Genomic DNA, 19,037 nt, shown 5'->3' with positions numbered 1-19,037 from the left:
TAGAATGTCCGCTTTCTTTTCTTTCTTGCTTTTGGTTCTGGACTGCTTTGCATCCAGATCCAGAAGACCTGAGACATAGTCTGAAGGTTGAGGTCACAGTTCATCACTACACCCAGGTTTCAGCCTGATCTGTAATTTCCAGCTGTAAAATTACATTACACCCATACAGTTTTGTCCAGCAGGCCGCTGCTGGCTCTCACCTGTTCTTCTCCAGGTGTCCAGAACTGTCTGAAGATTTCTTCTCAGGTTATAACAGAAATACAGTAAAAAATTAATTTTTATTATAAAGAAAACAGATTCATGTGTATCTGAGATGATCACATACAATAATTGGAAACATATGGGATCTGTCAGCCAGTGTTGTGGTACTCGAGATCGGTCTTGGTCTCGAGTCCGGTCTTAAGACCCTTTTCTGATGGTCTCGGTCTCGTCTCGGACTCAACCGCATTTGGTCTCGGTCTTGTCTCGGTCTCGGGCACTGCAAGACCAGTCGAGACCGCAACTGTGAAAATATCACTAAACGTACAGCATACTGTCCAGTTTATTTGTTAACATCTTTGTTTTCAGTGGATGCAAAAAGCACCAATTAAAATCCAAGCAACTACGTGTTTCTCCTCCTCCCCTCCCCTCCCCACATTTCACTCGCACGCGGCGCTCTGAGACATGCACAGTGGTTTTCTCTCAGCAGCAGAAAATGTTTGTCTAATCGTCAGTAATGGAATATTGCTGCATAAATCATAACAAATCCGATGGCCACAGCTAACTCAGCAGCGCTTCGCTTTCACAGACGGTGGAGACAATGTCTAACTTTTTTCGTCACTTAGAAAAGTAGCTCAAAGAAGGTAAGATCCGTTGACGTGATGTTAGCAAAGCTAGCTGTATAGACACACATAAGCATTGTGATGAAAAAAAGTTGTCACTCACTGCGCTGAATTATTGTGTGGAGATGTTGACTGACTTGTCGCATATATGGGACAACGCTATGTCCAAAAGTCTGCAATATAGTGATGTGACATTCAGGAACAGTCGATTCATCTGCTCGTCTCTTTACTTATTAGATAGGACTGGAGTGTCGCTGAGAGCCGTTGTTCTATCAGATAGCCATACGCTGTCAGGATAGCATACATGCAGTGAGTACCATGCCTGCACATGCGCATTAAGAAGTCCGACCGTCAGAGGAGTTGTCAGTTCACCATACGCAGCAAGTTATGACGAAAATAAGTCATTAAATTGTTTTCAATGATAACTATATAGATATACATGTGTTGTCATGGTTTCAAAGTGTATTTAAAGCTGGGTCTGGCTGCAGCTGGAGTCAGCTACAACACACGCCTGTGTAAAACTCACTTAACCGCTAAGTCAGGATGCCATACAACTGTTAATAACAAAGTGTATGGCGATCTACGTCATGATTCTGTGTTGCTGATTAAATGAAATCTTATGGTAATGACGTGTCTGACAGATATTGCCGGTGTTCTATCAGATAGCCATACGCTGTCAGAATAGCATACATGCAGTGCGTACCATGCCAGCGCATGCGCATTAAGTCCAACCGTCAGTGGAGTTGTCAGTATACACAAGTTATGATGAAAATAAGTCATTAAATTGTTTATAATATGACATAATATGATAACTAGATAGATATACATGCGTTGTCGTGGTTTCAAAGTGTGTTTAAAGCAAGTCTGGCTGCAGCTGGATGCCATACAACTGTTAATAACTGTTAATAATGATCTACGTCATGATTCTATGTTGCTGATTAAATAAAATCATATGGTAATGACAGCGTATACATGTCTGAGCTAAGCGTACGACTATCTGACAATGTATGACAGAACACCGTGAGTTCGTGCTAAGCGTATGACGATCTGACCTGACAGAACACCCGTTCTTTGTTATAGTAATGCTCTGTGTACACTGCATCATTATTTAATTATGTACGTTGATATTTAAATTAACAAATAACACAAGAACGAAAGAGCACGCAGAGCATGCACATTGCTCTTTGATTGTTTTTGTTCAAAGTGGCAGCTGTAATGTTTGCCATGGTGTCAGACTACCTGGCTTCATGTACTGGGAGAGAGAGTGAAAACAGTCACGATGAGCGCCTTCTGTTTGGTTACTTCTTGCTTGTTGCTCCTTGGTCAGTGTTCATAGTTGAGTGTTATTTACCGTCAGGGCATTGCCTCAATTGCTATGTTTAATGGTGCAACAGTGGTGGTTTCTTATATGAGCAATATGGGCAAATGTCCAGGGCGTTATGTTTTTAGGCTTGGCACAAGACCATCACACATTTTAGCACAGAAATGGAATATTTAATATTGGTAAAATGTATTAAGTATTTAATATCTAGGTGTTTTTATGGGAATATGGATCTTTCAGATTATTTTGAGAAGCAATTTCGATCATATTTTACATTTTATTGTGTCATGTAGCACGGACCGCTGGTCTTGGTCTTGACTTGGTCTCGACTTCCCTCGGTCTTGGTCTTGACTTGGTCTCGGACCCTAAAAGTCTTGGTCTTGTCTCGGTCTCGATACACTCTGGTCTTGGTCTTGCTTTGGTCTCGGGTTAGGTGGTCTTGAACACAACACTGCTGTCAGCACAAAAAGTGAAACACATCCTTAAAGGGTTTTCGCCAAAATGACATTGAAGCTGCATTAAATAACACAAAAAGCCAAACTAAAAGTTACAATGAAATAAAGTTTTATTTGGATCATTTGGGGGAAGAGTTGTAAAAAGAATGTCTTTATATGTAATAAAAAATCTGATTTAAAGATAAAAAACAAAAAACAGTGAAGACAGCAGCAGCCAGAACTGTGCTGATCTTAACACAGCTAACGTCGTCTCTGCCGTCTCCTCAAACCTCCAGTCGGTTGCAGCAGATGGCCACTCATACTGAGCTCGGTTCTGGTTCTGTTGGAGTTTTCTTCCTGTTAAAAAGGCATTTTCCAGGGCGTCATGTGGCGCAGTGTTTAGAGTGGGCGCCATGCTCTAACTATACAGAGACCTCAATGCAGCTGTCCCGAGTTCAAGTCCCATCCTTGGGTCCCTTACTGCATGTCTCTCTCCCCTTTCTCCCTGCACACTTCCCTTCAAATACAAACCAGCAGAGTCAAAGAAATTAAACTAGAAACACTAGACTCAGGGTGCGGTGGTGGTGCAAGGGGTAAGCACAACCCATATGGGTCCTCGCCTGGTGACCTTTGCCGCATTTCCCCCTCTCTCTCATTACCTCCTTTCCTGTCTAAACACTTTAAAATAAAGGCCATTAGAGTCAAAAAAAAAACCACTTGAGTCGAAAAAATGTAATAATTTTGACTAGAGTTAAAAGAATTCTTTAAAAAAGGCATTTCCGTTTGTGCTGTCACTACATATTGGTCCAGGAGGAATCAATCTGCTGGGTTTCCTTAGAAAACTGTTCAACCAGTTTGAAAAATAAACTGAACTTAACCTTGAATGTGTGTTTATGATTCAGTTGAATTGACTTTTGGGGAGTTTTGGTGAGACCACATGTTGTGGACGGGATCCATCTGAACGAACAGACTGAGTTTAATTTTAGGTTTAGCTCAAACAGTGAGGACAGTCTGAAAGCCTGGACCTGAACTGCACATGGCACTACTAGAGGCTCAAATTACACAAAAAAACTGAATTTAAGGGCTAAAAAAATGGGTTTTGTATGTTATCTCCCCTTTAACCTGCTTTTAACCTGCTTTGTCTTGGTAACTAACAGCCATCGTATCTGTTAGCGCTGGGTCTCTGGGAGGTTCTGACCGGGTTCCTTAAATTTGGTCTGCTCCTGTTGTCAGCTGATCTGTCTCCATTAGCAACAGATGTCCAGTTGGGGGAGTAGTGAGGAAGGTTGGGTAGAGCTCCACCTCTGTCTAGCAAGGCAAAGGAGGGGTGCCACTGTGGGTCAGGTAGAGGGGGGTGCCTGGACCTGTTGGTGTCTGAGTGAGGGGCTCTCCATTGAGCCTGGGGCTGAGGGGCCCATCTGTAGGGATGGAATAAGGCTGGTGGAGGAGCCAGAGGAGGCTGAGCGAGTAATGGAGGGCGGGCGAGTAATGGAGGGCGGGGTGTGTGGGCGGGTTGAGGGGGGTACGGGTGAGAGCGGTGGCTCGGTCCTCCACGCCGATGTGACCTGCAGGATTCATAAAACAACAATGAATACTGCTTCATGTTTACAAACATATTTGCTTTGTTCTTCAGGATTTCCTTCTTACTCATAGATAAATGAAACATTTATTGAATTTCTTTTTATATTATCACATACAATAATAATTAAAACAATAATTAATATTTACATTTTAAGAACAATGTTACGAGGCATATTAAAAATATTTTTATGACATTTAGTTTTGACATTGTTCATAGCTTTTTTAAATCATCTGTGTTTGGATTATTAAAATATGTTTAAATCTTTCGTATGAAGACAGTTTACAGTGGAATAGTGTAGTTAATTATTTACATTTTAGCAGAAATCGTAGGTTAAAAAACTTTTTATGTGTTTTTAATGTTTTCACATTTTAAGATTTATTTTCACAATTACAGTAAAATGTCAGCAGTTCAGAGTTGAGTTGAGTCGGTGGGAAGGAATGTGTTGCAGCTCCTGATGTTCCTACTGCAACCTGCTTCAAGGAAACTGAGACAGTGACATGTCCATAAAGGGATATAGGATGTACCTGTAGTAGTCACGGTGAACTCTCCTGAAAGAAGCTGCGACAGGCGGCCGCTGGACGGCCTGGCCTCTCTGTGGCTCCTGCTCAAACTCCTCCATGCCCACGTTACTGTGGTAACAATCAGAGCAGATGGTCACCCAGCAATCATCCAATAAAAATCACTCAAAAGCATGAAGAAGATTTTACGTTTAATTTTTCAGTACAATTTAACAAACACAGAACAAGCTTCCAACATTTAGATTAGTAAACTTTGTTTCCACTTTCCCAACTACTGTCCCTAATGATCCAGGGGTGAGAGGGGTCACAGGGGTCAGGAGTGGGTCCACCAAGCTACTCCCTGTGTAGAGCAACAGTTTCTCCTCCAGATGTCAATAAATCAGTTCTTTTAGCTAACAGAGATAATACAGGAAATGAGGGATGAGGAACTTTAGATGTGAAGCATTACCTTGTTAAGCCACTAGGTGGCGCCTATAAAATTTGCTTTGGAACGGCTGAGAAAATTGCCATTATTCTGCTTTTCCAGAGAATTAAAAAACTAAACAGAAGCTAGAACAGTATGAGTGGACTCATCTTTCTGTAAAACTAAAACCTGTTGATGTGTGCGGTCACTTCCTAAACTACCAGTGTACCGCGGTCAGAGCTGTTCTCACTGCCTGGTGGTATGACAGCATCACTGTCTGGATGGTAACAGGTTTAATAAGCTGATCAGAAAGTGAGAGCAGACTGTTGGGTTGGTGGAGAAGGACATGATGTGTCACCTCCGTTTTGGACCGTGCTGAAGGTCATCCAGGTAGTTCTGTCTCTCGATAGCGTAGCCCCGGGACGAGTTGAACACTGTAGAGAACAGCAGCAGAGTGAGATCGATCACAGAATCCTCCTGCTGGGGTCTGAAAGCATGAGACTTACGCTGCACCGCCTGGGCCGGGTCCATCCCGTCCACGTCGATCAGATACCTGCAGGTCACACACAGCGGTTAGAGCGGCCTGTGGCTCCTGCTCACACTGCAACGGTCCGGATGAACCTACCTGCAGATCAGGTAGCCGGTGCGGTTCAGTCCATGGGTACAATGGACCCCGATGAGCTTGTCTGCAAGAGAACTTGGTGGTTAAACAAATAGAAAAAGAGATGAACAAGGACAGAAATAAATGTTCATATAGGTCAACTTTTATTTAGAAAGTTATCTCATTAAAACCAGCTCTTTAGTTATTGATTTTATTGTCCATTTGTTGCTCAGCTCTTCCCTCACCATTGTCCTGGTTGTCTCGGAGGAACCTGTGGACAGCGCGCTTGAAGCTCAGGATGGTTTGGTCACTGGGAACCTCATGGCCAGCTGTGAAGATCTTAACACACAGCAGTGACTGAGGAAGGTCCTGCAGAAACATACACATGCACACGCACACACACACACACACACACCGCTCAAGTTCAGCAGCTTCACAACACGTCCATCCCCAGGGGCCGTTGAAGTAAGAGACTAATGGACTTATAACTTTTCAAGTCAGTATTAGTGATGGATAGGGTAAGGGTTTAGGCTGTAAAAAGTGAATGAAAGTCAATGTAAAGTCCCCACAGGTCACGAAAACACAACTGTGTGTGTGTGTTTACCTGCAGATTGTAATAACGTGAGGTGAAAGTCAGGTCAATGATCAGCCCCAGCTCATGGTTCTCCTCCTTCAAAGCATCCAGCAGCTCCCAGGGACCAAACACCTCGGAGGGGGGAAGCGTCCTAATCAAATCCTGAGCAGAAGCAGACAGAGTGTCACTGGTAAAAACAGACACACTTCTGTTCCCACAGAATCCACTGTGACGCTACTGACCTGCTTCAGAGGGACTTTGAAGGCGATGAAGCGAGTTCCTTTCAGTCTTTTCCCCACCGCTGTGTAGTCCTGCCACCTGTTGGACACAAACCCACAGTCACCCTGTCTGTCTCCATGATTGTCTCTCTATGACTGTCACTTAGTGTGCTTCAAATCACAAAGCAGATAATATTTAGGAATATTTAGGACAGCTTCTGCTTCAGGTCTGTAGCAAGCAGTTATTTCACAGATTTATTTCGACGGGCTCCACTACCAGGTCTGTAACATTCAGATCTGTTAAACAAGGACCATGATGCCCATAGCTGATTACTGCTGAATTCTTCAAAGCAACTTTTTGATATATTTAAACTGTTTATAAAGATCCCATAAAACAGAGACAAAGAGCCACAGGTCTGCCAGCTTAATTCTTCTTCAATGTCTATGTATAGAATGGCACCACTCATGTTGGCAGCCTGTTGGAGCAGCTTTGTTACGTTAGTTGTGGTTAGGCCTGTCGCGATAAACGATAAATCAATTAATCGCACAATAAATTAAACCTATCGACCTTATTTTAATTATCAGCTTTATCGTCTCTTCCTGTCTTTTTTTTCTGTTGATGACACTGAATAAAAAAATTTTCAACTCCGGTGCCCTCCACTGACCCTCCCTTCCTCATTTCCTTAGTGCAATGTCCAGCGCAAACCTGAGAGACACATTAGTCAACAGAAATCCTAGGTATAACGGTTCAATTGGGTTCGTCGTGCCGTGTGGTCTCCAGTCACATGGGCACAAAATAATGGCTACAAGTCCAGTTAACTAATTTTAAAACCAGGCATTAATCAATGTTTTACTAGAATCTACCTGTGATGCATGTGGCTAGAGTCACCGTAAAGTTCTGACTGAATGAAAATCATTATAACCTTTTTATGTCACGTTAACGAAGAACAGCTGAAAACCTACCTGGTTTATCAACTGCGGTAGCAATTTGGCTCCGACTCCTCTCCTTGTCATTTCTATATTCTTTGTACGAAATGTTGAATAAACATTAATGTTGTTTCCACATATCATCTCCAATGTTGCTGGACTTCAGGTTGCGCTGTGTCAGCTGTTTGGGATTCCCCTCCGTAATTTCCCCTCAGAAAGCTGGAGGAGAATCCGGCTTTCTGATTGGCTACCTGTCACATTCAACAGGCTGCGTTAAACTCCCAGTCGGGGGAAAACCCCTGATTTAGATCGGAGCGGCCTAACACACTGCAGGATAATCGGTTACGAAATCACCAGGGACAATCTTAGATCGGCCAACGATCCAAGATTGTCTTAAGGGGAAAATAGGGGTAAAAAATCGTGTAATGTGAACTATTGCATTAGGTAGTCGGATGTGCCCATCTTCTTTATCTAAATCTAGTGATTACTGAAGGGCAATATAGTATACAGACTTTATAATCTGCACTCTTTTGGTTGAATGCAGTATTTATTTCCACTTTGGCTTTATGTTGTTTAGATTTTATTCAAGTACGTTTTTTGTTAATGGAGACTGAGAATCCATTTTATTTTTGTTTTTGGTTGTTTTGTTTATTTAGTTTATAAGTTCCAATGTTATGTGTTCGTTTGAAAATAAAGTGTATCTATCTATGGCAGGAAATCGCATGCATTATTAGTCATTTCCATTAAATCAATGTCAAAAAGTCTTGAAACAATATTATCGTTTATCACAATGATTTTGTAGACAATCGCTCAGCAAAATTTGCTACAGGCCTAGTTGTGGTTAGTTCTTTTTCTAGACTTTAGCCCATCAGTGCCTGGGTTGAGGCGTTTCATGTTTGGACTAAAATTCACTGGTTCTGGATACTGTACAGCAGCTGATTAGCATCTCCAACGTTCAGACAACACCTGAACTACGAGCCCAGATCTAAGAGGAGTTGATCAGGAGGTTCCATGGAGCAGAGACAGAAGGAAGAAGTGTAAACCATCTCTTCCATCCATCATAACCCAACTACATCTGCCTGGCATTCAACCACACAACCAGGCATAAATTTAAAGAGCAGCAGCAAAGCAAATAAGGTGAGAAAGCAACAACTGATGGTGTCATCCAGGACATGTTAGTGTGGAATACCATCTCTGCTTCCTAGACATTGACCTGTTAGCCCAGCGGTCTTCAACATGTTGCTACAAAAAACCTTTTCCAGTTGCTCACCAAGGGGTCAAGAACTAAAATGGTCAATAGAATAACACAAATATAGTTAGATGATTTTACTTGACAAAAATGGTGGGAGGGCCTAGTTTGATAAGTTTACTGAATTTAAAATAATCAGATGTTTCAGTATTTGACCTGCTGCCTGATTTATTCCTTTCTTTCTTTTAATAACTTGGTGAATTGATATGGATTTCTCATACAGGAACAGAGGAAAGCTTGTTGGTTTCTTTTCAGTTTTGATTAGATTTTCTTCCTCGTACATCCATAAAAACTTAACTAAAACCTACTGAGAACAATGAGACAGGTCTACAAGCTGCCGGGCAAATGTCTCTTACCTGTCCGGGATGTCCTCCTTCCTGCGCAGTCGGGACATGTCTTCTCGTTCCATTAAAACACTACAATTGTTATAAAAGACTATGAAACCACGTAAAACTCTGGAAACACATGGAGAAGACAGACCAGCTCCTAACAAGAGCACATTCTTCTTAAAACTCTAACAGACATTATGTCTTGTCTGTCCTCTGCTCTGTCTGTCCAGCAAAAAGGTCAGTAATGATGTACAGCCTCCAGCTTGTCAAAAGTAAAACTGAGCTCAGCCGCCGTGGAACAACTGCGGGCGCATCTAACTGACGTCACAGGAAACCGCAGATGCCTCATCACCCCCTGGTGGAAAACATGAAATATTGCTCCCTAGACGGACTGCATGAGACCATCCATCCATAGACATTGCAGCGATACGTAATCGCGTCCGCCATATTGAATGTGGCATCTCTGCCAGTAAGCTAATACAAATGAATGGACCGAACTTCAGAAAATGCCATTCCACAAAGTATTTTTAGCTAATGTTCGTCATCGACCCACTCACATATAAACATGAATATATTTGGAAATTAAACAATCACCAAAGACAACATTTATGGCTTTTCATTATATTTTAATTGTAATTTCTGAATAAAGAAAATAAATGTGAACCTATAATACAATTGATTTTGATAAATTGTTTTTATATATACAGTAATCAACATTTATGAACATATGCACACAAACAGACGTCAATATATTAAATAATAAAATATATGTATATATAATATATAATTTATTTATTAGTTAACAAATAAAAAAAATTTATTATTCAAATAACAAATATATGAATAATATATAAGAAATTATATATATATATATATATATATATATATATATATATATATATATATATATATATATATATATATATATATATATATATATATATATACATATATATATATATATATATATATATATATATATATATAGTCTTGAACAGTAAGGTTAATTTTCTCCTCTTTTCTGCTGAAGAACTGTTTGTGTGTGAGCAAATATGCACACACACACAAACACACACACACACAATATGTGTGTGCATATTTACTGAATGTGGAATATGTGCCAGTAAGGTAATACAAGTGAATAAACTGAACTTGATAAAGTGCTGTTCTACAAAGTATTTTAAGATTTTAAGTTAATACCTGCCATTGACACATTTTCTCACACACATTAATATATTTGGCAATCAAAGAAATTACTAAAGAGAGCGTTTCTAACTTTAAAGAGCACAATTGAATTAAAGAGCACAATGTTTTATTTGATAGAAACGATTCTGAAAATTTTTATATTAACATTGATGAACAGACACACTTTTACAGTGTTTTATTGAAGAATATATTTACATAATTCCATAGTTTAATGTACATTTAACATTTCAAGACAAGAAACAAATAATTTTCCTGTATTTATTTTTTATACGTTATTGAGAAATGACTTTTGATTTATAAATCAGTCATTGTCAAACATTAAACTACATATTTTTCTTACTTTTTTCCAGAGAATTTACAGTATGTCAACTCTGCTATTGACAGCAAAGAGTGAAAATAATTCCAACAGAGTAAATTATTTTTTATTTCATTATATAAGCTACATTAATACACTAATACTTCAGATTGAGATATTTAAAAATACACAAAAAGTGAAAGAATAAAATATTTATTTATTATACTGGGAAAACTGGCCACAGGCTTCAGTCTGCTGGTCACACTGGGAGAACTCAATGACTTCTGAGACGTCCTGGTTCACAGGCTGAAGCCAAGGATAAAAGAGAAATTATCCAAAAGTGTAATAGAAAATACATACGATATGTTTCGTATATGCTTCTTTCACATTCAGAAAAAGACATTTTCAGCATGTTGGGCTCTGACTCGTAGCATCTTTATAGCTAAATACCGACATGGTGAAGCTGAGCTGGAAACAGACTGAAGAACAGCAGCTCCAGCTCTGACCCTGACTGATCTTTCCTCACTAAATCCTCTGGTTTTTAATGAACTTCTCCTCTAACAGCGGTTTCTCATCAGCTCTCTCTCATTAGATAACAGTATGAAAACGTTAGCTGCTAAGCTAACAATCAGCGGTTACTTCGGGCCAATTAAGCTACATAGGAAATATTTCTCGGTTGTTTAAAAGCGAATTTCTGGCTGAAAAGTCAAGTGATTCTGATCTTTCATCCTTACCTGGGGAAGTAATCCTAATGAATCCAGTTTGTTTCGTAAAACAGTTGAAACAAGTTCACACAGCACAGGACTTAAGGAGCTCCGATCGCCCTGCTGCCACATAGAAGATGGCGGACGCTGTTACGTACGACTCAGGGGTCCATGAGGCGTCTACTTATATGATGTCTATGATCCATCCATCCATCCATCCATTTTCTATACACACTTGTCCCTTAGTGGGGTCAGGAGGGTTGCTGGTCTCCAGCTACCATTCCGGGCGAGAGGCGGCGTTCACCCTGGACAGGTCGCCATGAAATACAAAAATAAACTGTTTTGTGAAACATATTCTAAAAGATTCCAAAATTTCACTGAGAATTATAAACAAATTATTTATTATAAAACAATGCACAAAACAATGGAAAATAATCTCCTACTGAACAAAAATGACATTTATGTGAAAGAACAGAATTATTAATAGATACTAAAGCATTAAATACAATAATACCATGTAAAATTCACAAAATAAATCAGTAATTTCGGTCAGGGAGGTTACTTAATGCACATTAGTTTTAAAAAGTCTGTTTCATCAGGTGTTAAAAGTCCATTAAAACATGCATATTTTAGTATTTTGTTATCTTCTGATAACACTTCCTTGATTTTCATCAATGTTAAGCCTTACAATCTGGAGAGTAAATCTCCAGTAGTTTCAAGAGACAGCATCTTTTATTCCAGCTCCAACAAGTTCAAGAAAATGTTCTAGATTTAAATAACTTCATTATAATGGTTCCCTTTTTTATCAACAGTACATTGATTTGCCACATGGTCAGAGGATAGACTTCATCAAAATCCCTTCAAGGTAGGTTTCAGTTAATGCCAATACTAAGACATAAATGTCCAAACTTTCTTGATTCCATCAACTTCTAGATTCTTGACACACTGACAAAAAAAACAGGTGAAAAAATACTTTATACCTTGAGTGATCAGAAACAATGTTTTACCAACTTTTCAGGAAAAAACATTGTGCATCTTACTTTACTTACTGTACAAAAATCTGAATCTGCTTTTCTACTTTCAAAATTAGATTTTCTTCCTTGTACATCCATAAAAACTAAACTGAAGTCTACTGAGAACAATAAGACAGATCTACAAGCTGCCTGGGATTCCCTCTCACCTGTCTGGATTGTCCTATTTCCTGTGTGGTCAGGACATGTCTTCTAGTTCTGAAGAGAAGACATGCTTCTCGTCAGCATGTCTGACGAGAAGCACCTCTTTCTTGAAGAAGAAGAAGAAAAGAGGTGTCAGAAGAAATTAAATCTGAGGAAAAAATGGTGCACTGCACATCTAGAGGAGCTGTACTTAACATGGAAAAATTGCTTACCATCTGTCAACAGAAAAGATTCCTAAAGCCTTCGGAACCACAATTCCTTCTGGCTATCATACCTAGTGTGATGGACTGAGCAGTCAAAGTTGAGCCAGGCACAAGTTTAAAATAAAAAAGAATTGGTTTTTATTTAACCCAAAACAGAAACTCTGGTAAATAATAAAAAAGACAAAGTTGGGATCATAAAAGAGGACAAAGTAACAGACTTCAATTCAGACCAACTCAAACAAACAGACCTCTCTAACTGAGACAAGGGGGAAACTTAAGTACAGGGTGATCAGGCCACATAGAAGACACAAAGGGGAGAACACACAAAAACCTAACTGAAACTAACATTAGAGAATCCCCCCTCCCCTTCCTGCGGTGTGGACCAGTATGCAGTCTCCATAGGCTTTCTCCACCTCTTTGTTCCCCTGAAGGACTGGAGCACTCAGGTAACTCAAAACAAAGGTTAAATCAAGCAAAACATATAACAGTGTAAACTAAAATGTGTGTACTTATTCTAGAATACAGTGTTATAGTGTGTTGCATTCTAAACAAAAGCCAGTCATTCTGTAAATTAAATCCTAAATTTTAAAGAAATCCAAATATGACTGTGGTGAGACTGAGTGAACTATTGTGTGTAGTGTGATTGAATTTGTGTGGCTGTAACAGCAGTAAATGTTTGGTTCTCCCAAAAAGAACACCAAAGAAATACCTGTAAAAAAAAGTGAAATAGCTTCTATGCGTATTCCAATGTATTCATAAGTGAACCAACAGAAACATAATGAACTACTTAAAGCAGAGAGCATCTGCAATGGGATGGTAGAAACCTTTCCACCAGCTTAAGATCCCCCAAGATCCACAAATGCATCAAAGGCCCCTGAGCCAGGTCCAGGCAGAGGCCAGCATACACACTGAACCAGAACCCTGGGACATAATGACCAGGACCACCGTCTTGGGGCCAAGGGAGGCCCCCAGATTCACCCAGGAGCAGCACAACCACCAGAACCGTAACTATGAACTTTATCAGGAAGGAAACCCTTTCAGAACTGTGAGTTCTTTAGGATACAATGGGAAAAATTGATGTGTTCTTTTCTCAGCCTCACTGTCTGAGAAAAGACACAGACATTCTGGAACAACGAGATTCCTCTGTTTCATTTTTCCATCAACGTCAGTATTCCACTCAAAACTGATTGCTAACATGTTCTGACAGATCAGAACGTTTACACCTGAATGACGCTTTGACTAAATGAACGTTAATCAGATGGAACAAACAGGAATCTGCTTCCCAGCATTTATAACAACTGTGGGTGGAGCAAATCGCTTTCCGGAAGAGTAAATGTTGCAACAATGAAATTTCAAATCATGTGACTTCACAACTCAACCTACAAGGTAACAAGGTGTGTTATCAAAGAGGCGTAATTAGGGATTTATAGCTGAGCTAGAGTTTAAAAGGAGAATTATGCACAGACTCAAAGTCTAACAGAGATACTGCACACATCCCAGCTGATAGACAGAAGTTCACATGAACTACATGCCAATGTGGAAGGGAGTCATGGACAGACCAGAGGAGTGCAACAGGGCTGTGTTGGTGTCTGTGGCAAACTTTGACTATGGGGTTCCCTTGGGCAGGAGGCCGGGGGCCAACTGTGACGCTAAGAAGCTCCATCGCATCCTCACTAAACTGGGCTACAAGGTGGAACTTCACATGGACCCAAGCAGCAAGGAAATCTACAAGCTGTTCTCTGAAGGTAACAGATCAATGTCAACTTCTGAGCTGTCAGATTCATTCATTCATTTCCAGAAGGGTTTGTTTAACTCTGTAGGGAGCAAATGGGCGTTCTTTGTTTTCCTTCTTATTTGGACTCATGTAAATTTTTCACTATTACAAGAAAAAAGATGTCATGCCAATACCAAAGCTCTCAGACTCACAGACAGTTTTCCTGAAGGACCTTGCAAACCTAGTTTCAGTTTCCGTTATCCCTTGACTGATGATTCCCATGGCAGCTTCTCCAAAATGAGCTAAAAAGTGTTGTATCATGTTAGCAAGAAATCTTCTAATTTTTTCTGAGCTGTATATCTATATAGAAAATGAAATGTGTTGATAAAGCTGTCTGAGAACAACCACTCTCCATGGCTCAGGTTCCATCCCTTCAAAGATCAGCTAGAGCTAAACTTTAAGGTCCCGAAGCTCAAAGCTCCACATATCCTGGAAAAAGTTTTGCATTAGTGAGCTCCAGTCTAGAATAACTGAACCAGCAGGTCTGTGAAATGTGCTGATCTGTCAGTTTTCCATTAAACCTTCTTAACGTCTTATCTAATGGCCTCAGCAGAAAAAAGTTTTCCACAGAATATTTAGAACCTGATTGGACGTTTTAACCAAAGTCTTCTTTTTGGCAACTTATTGAAAAAATCAAATCAGACAAAAACTTCAGGACTCATATAGAACATGTCGCCTATAACAGCTACATTGTCAAATATCGTCACAACAATAATACATGATTGAAAAGCAAGTTTTCCAGTTGGGATTATCTAACACTGAATCAGAAAACTATGTGTCATTAGAACCAAGAAGGAGGAAAACCTGTGTTCAGGCTGGGTTTATTGCTTTTTATCACTAATAGATAAAACTTTATTGATTGAGATGAATGAAAGAGGAGTGTACGAACACCTGCTGCCTGTTTCTCTGTCAACACCCCCTTTGATTAAACACAGTTCAGTGACTGTTACACAGAAAGGTGCATTTTTAACATTGTGTACAATCACATGAAGCTTGTTGCTTAACCTGCTCCCTTAGTCACTGACAGTAATGTCTGTAATGATGGCTGTTTGCGTTGCCTCAGAAAGCAGGCGGCCCGTGAAGGACTGCTTCCTGGCTGTCCTGTCGTCTCACGGGGAGGAGGGCTGCGTGTTCGGATCGGATGGGAAACCTGTCCAACTGTCTCGTGTCTTCACATACTTTGATAATGAATGCATGGAGAAAAAGACCAAACTGTTCCTCATACAGGTATGCCTTTATTCTTAGTGACACACAAACAGCACAACAGTGACGATTTCATTTGAATTACAGAAGACTTCATCTCTTCTCACACTGATGTTTTCTTGGTTGGTTTGATGCATCTCCATTCCACCCATGCAGGCGTGCCGGGGAGGCGCTCTGGATGATGGAGTGGAGGTTGATTCATCAGTCAGCAGATTCCCACACTATTTTTCTGTTCCCGTGGATACAGCTGTGATGTTCGCCACAGCACCAGGTGAATAATCAGTTAGACTGCAACTTAAAGAAGCAACCAGTGATGTCTATTAAAATTGAAATCTGACATAAATGAATCAGTTTAGAAATCTTTTGTCTTTTCCATCAGGTTATGGTGCGTTCATGAAGTTCACTGGATCAGTCTTCCTGCAGACGTTCTGCTCATTATTGGAAGAGGAGGGTCACTCTAACCTGGAGCTGACTCGGCTGATGACCCGACTCTCCCACAGGGTTGCCTACACCTTCGAGTCCAAAGGGAGGAAGTATGGCGGGAAGAAAGAGATGCCATGCTTTCTGACACGACTGACCAGAGATGTGTTCCCGTTTGCAGAAATGGAGAAAGACAGGAAAGCGGAGACAATATCTGCCACATCATTGGTTGTTTCACAGAATACTAGACAACGTATTGTTTCACTAAGTTAGCGAGCAGTTCTCCTGCATGCTGACTCAGCACATGACTCAGCTCATCTTCAGGAACATCAGCATGATCAGGAACATCACAAGGGGCTGCACAGTGGCGCAGTTGGTAACGCTGTTGCCTTACAGCAAGAAGGTTCTGGGTTCAATTCCCAGCCTGGGGTCTTTCTGCATGGAGTTTACATGTTCTCCCTGTGCATGTGTGGGTTTTCTCCAGGTACTCTGGTTTCCTCCCACAAACATGACTGTCAGGTTAATTGGCCTCTCCAAATTGTCCCTAGGTGTGAGTCTGTGTGTGTGCATGGCTGTTTGTCCTGTCTGTGTTGCCCTGTGACAGACTGGTGACCTGTCCAGGGTGAACCCTGCCTCTTGCCTGGAACATTAGCTGGAGATAGGCAACCCTCCTGACCCCACTAAGGGACAAGGGTGTAAAGAAAATGGATGGAACAGGTGACAACAGATAAAGTGGGAACTGTATATATAAACTATATATTGGTAAAGGAAACCTTGAGTTTTTTCTTCCTACATCATGTACATACATATTATATATTTAATTAGGAGAAAGTTATTTACTTGTAATATATTTAAAAGTAAAATGTAAAAACTTCTATTTTTCATTATCTTTTCTTACTGACTTTTCTAACTGAAAACAATAATTCTATTCTATTTTCTATTCATCTTGTAGCACATACAGTTAAGGTGTGGTCATCCTAAATCAATGTCATATTCCATTAGCTAGAGAAATAAAGTGGACAAAACCCTGAAGGATTCTTTCCTTGGGTCATTAACTTGGAGATTTATTCTTATTGGACGAGTCTATGGCTCAGACTCTTTTTTTCTCCAATTTGTTTTCTACTGTCTCGTCAAAACCCTCTCCACACTGAGCTATATATTTGGGGGTTGGACTTTAAACACTGACAAACCTCCACCAGAGTCTGACTTATCTCAGAAAATCCCCAAATTGAAAGTTTTGTGATTTAGAAACAGTTCAGCCTGCTGGCAGAGATTTCAGATGACCAGCAGCGTTCAGTGTCTGTTATTTCATTTTTTTCCCCAAGATTATCTAAGAGAGGTGTCACACAGCACAACTTGTCAGCAGAGGTTTGGGAAACTTCAGTCCATTTCAGGTGAAATAATGAGTGAGCTGAATTGTTACTCTTCAGATAGAATGTTGATAATGTGTTAGAGAGACGGTATTTTCTAAAATCAAGGAAGTATTAAATGTCGCAGTGACATCATTCTTAAAAGAAGGAAAAGACCTGGTGCTTTTTCCCCTGAGGAGTCACCTTTTTCTCTTTTAAGACTTATGCTCCCAATACTATGATTAATATATAATAATAATTTGCAAACCAGAAAATTATGGATTCATATAGGTCAAACAGCCTTATCAATGTAAATATACTTTTAGGTTGTTGAAGATGAGACTAGAGGGCCATCTCCCATCTCTTATGAATCCTGATCAAACAGGCTTTATCCAACATTCAAAGTTATTTTCACATCTCTATTTGACAGAGTAGATTGACATCAGAAAGATTTGGCACACATGTTATGTATTAAGTCCCAAAACCAGTTTCTTTCCGGACCAAGCACACTTACTTCATTTAGGCACCTGCTCAATCAGAGTAATTATACCAAGTAGTCAGCCATCTGGCACTTACCTCACACAATAGCTTTTGAAAACTAATTTATTTCATTTAGAACAGGGTGGCTCTTCTTTCTCAGCCTTCAATTCCTCTAATTGTTTTAACAAATCATAAATGCAGAATGTAATAGAGTGTTTAATCTTTAAATGCTTTATCATATTACTCATTTAAAGACACATCTTTTGCTAGAGTTTAGATCTGCAGCAAAAGTCCGACCCAAAATTCAGGCTGTCAAAATTACTCTCTTGATGTTTCGGTCAGATTCAGACTTCTGTGGCGCATTTCATATTCCTGCAATACATACGAGAAAGCCAAAACACGTGATAAAGTTCTGTTAGTATACTTATTAAAGTCTAAATAGAAGAGCAGGTCGCATGTTGAGTGGCAGAAAGAGAGGTGAAGATGATCATTAGACTGTAACAGGTGCAGTACATCGCGCTGCCCTCCAGTCACATCACAGATGACCAGTTAAAAACAGGAAAAGTTACACTGCTTAATGGAGGTCTAAACACTAACATAGTAAAAGCTTAATGAGTAAAAACATATTAAATGGATGCACTTACTTTTTATGCTTGTAGAACAATAACTGCAATGTGGGGAATACATAAGTAATTACTGAATGTCTGCTGACTTCTGGGAAATAGAGTGCTCAAAGTCCATTAGATATGAATTACTTGAGTGAAAGTGATAGAAAAAAAAACAACCTCTTAATATCCAGAGCAATTTAGGTTTACTCTGGTCAAAGCTGTTTCTGCAGAATGTGCAGACCTGAACCCAGAGAGAGACAGCTGCTGTGATCTCAGATGGTGATGCATTTATATGGCAACAACCTGAAACTTCAAAAAGAAACGTCTGTGAGATTCCAGACTGGCTCAGCCCAGCTGTTAGTTGGAGCAGAAGAAGAGTTGATTTTAGCTCCATGAGTCCAGGAATCTATAACACTGATCATCTGTTGAATGGGAAGATGAAGCAGCATGTGGTCTAAGATGATAATGAATTTTGCCTCTGAACCATGTTGGAAAAATGCAGCAACCAAACATCTTTCAGAGATTCTGTTGTTCTTTCATGAAGAACCACACATGGTTTATAGAAGGCCCTATCTGGCTCTATGCAAAGTCAAACAACTGGAAATAAATTGCAGAATTATAAAATTGAATATTTGAATATGAA

The 19,037-nt window shown here is 39.9% G+C and overlaps 2 protein-coding genes across 2 annotated transcripts; one reads left to right on the top strand and one right to left on the bottom strand.

The window, feature by feature from the left end:
* Nucleotides 1–2,689: 2,689 nt before the first annotated feature.
* On the bottom strand, nt 2,690–9,296 carry LOC106931871 (uncharacterized). Its single transcript, XM_015010248.2, has 9 exons — nt 9,005–9,296; nt 6,497–6,572; nt 6,285–6,416; nt 5,926–6,049; nt 5,705–5,765; nt 5,586–5,632; nt 5,438–5,513; nt 4,683–4,787; nt 2,690–4,141 (listed from the first exon to the last, which is right to left on the bottom strand). The coding sequence occupies exons 1-9, from the start codon at nt 9,055–9,057 to the stop codon at nt 3,727–3,729; spliced, it is 1,089 nt and encodes a 362-aa protein (XP_014865734.2). The 5' UTR covers nt 9,058–9,296; the 3' UTR covers nt 2,690–3,726.
* Nucleotides 9,297–13,936: 4,640 nt separating this feature from the next.
* On the top strand, nt 13,937–16,989 carry LOC106931868 (caspase-3-like). Its single transcript, XM_015010244.2, has 4 exons — nt 13,937–14,305; nt 15,398–15,561; nt 15,694–15,808; nt 15,917–16,989. Exons 1-4 carry the CDS (start codon nt 14,080–14,082, stop codon nt 16,228–16,230), a joined length of 819 nt encoding a protein of 272 aa, XP_014865730.1. The 5' UTR covers nt 13,937–14,079; the 3' UTR covers nt 16,231–16,989.
* Nucleotides 16,990–19,037: the final 2,048 nt, after the last annotated feature.

Source organism: Poecilia mexicana, unplaced genomic scaffold, assembly GCF_051168715.1.
Source record: "Poecilia mexicana isolate PSO_F unplaced genomic scaffold, ASM5116871v1 scaffold_12, whole genome shotgun sequence".
NCBI lineage: Eukaryota > Metazoa > Chordata > Actinopteri > Cyprinodontiformes > Poeciliidae > Poecilia > Poecilia mexicana.
This window is presented reverse-complemented; position numbering and strand designations above follow the sequence as displayed.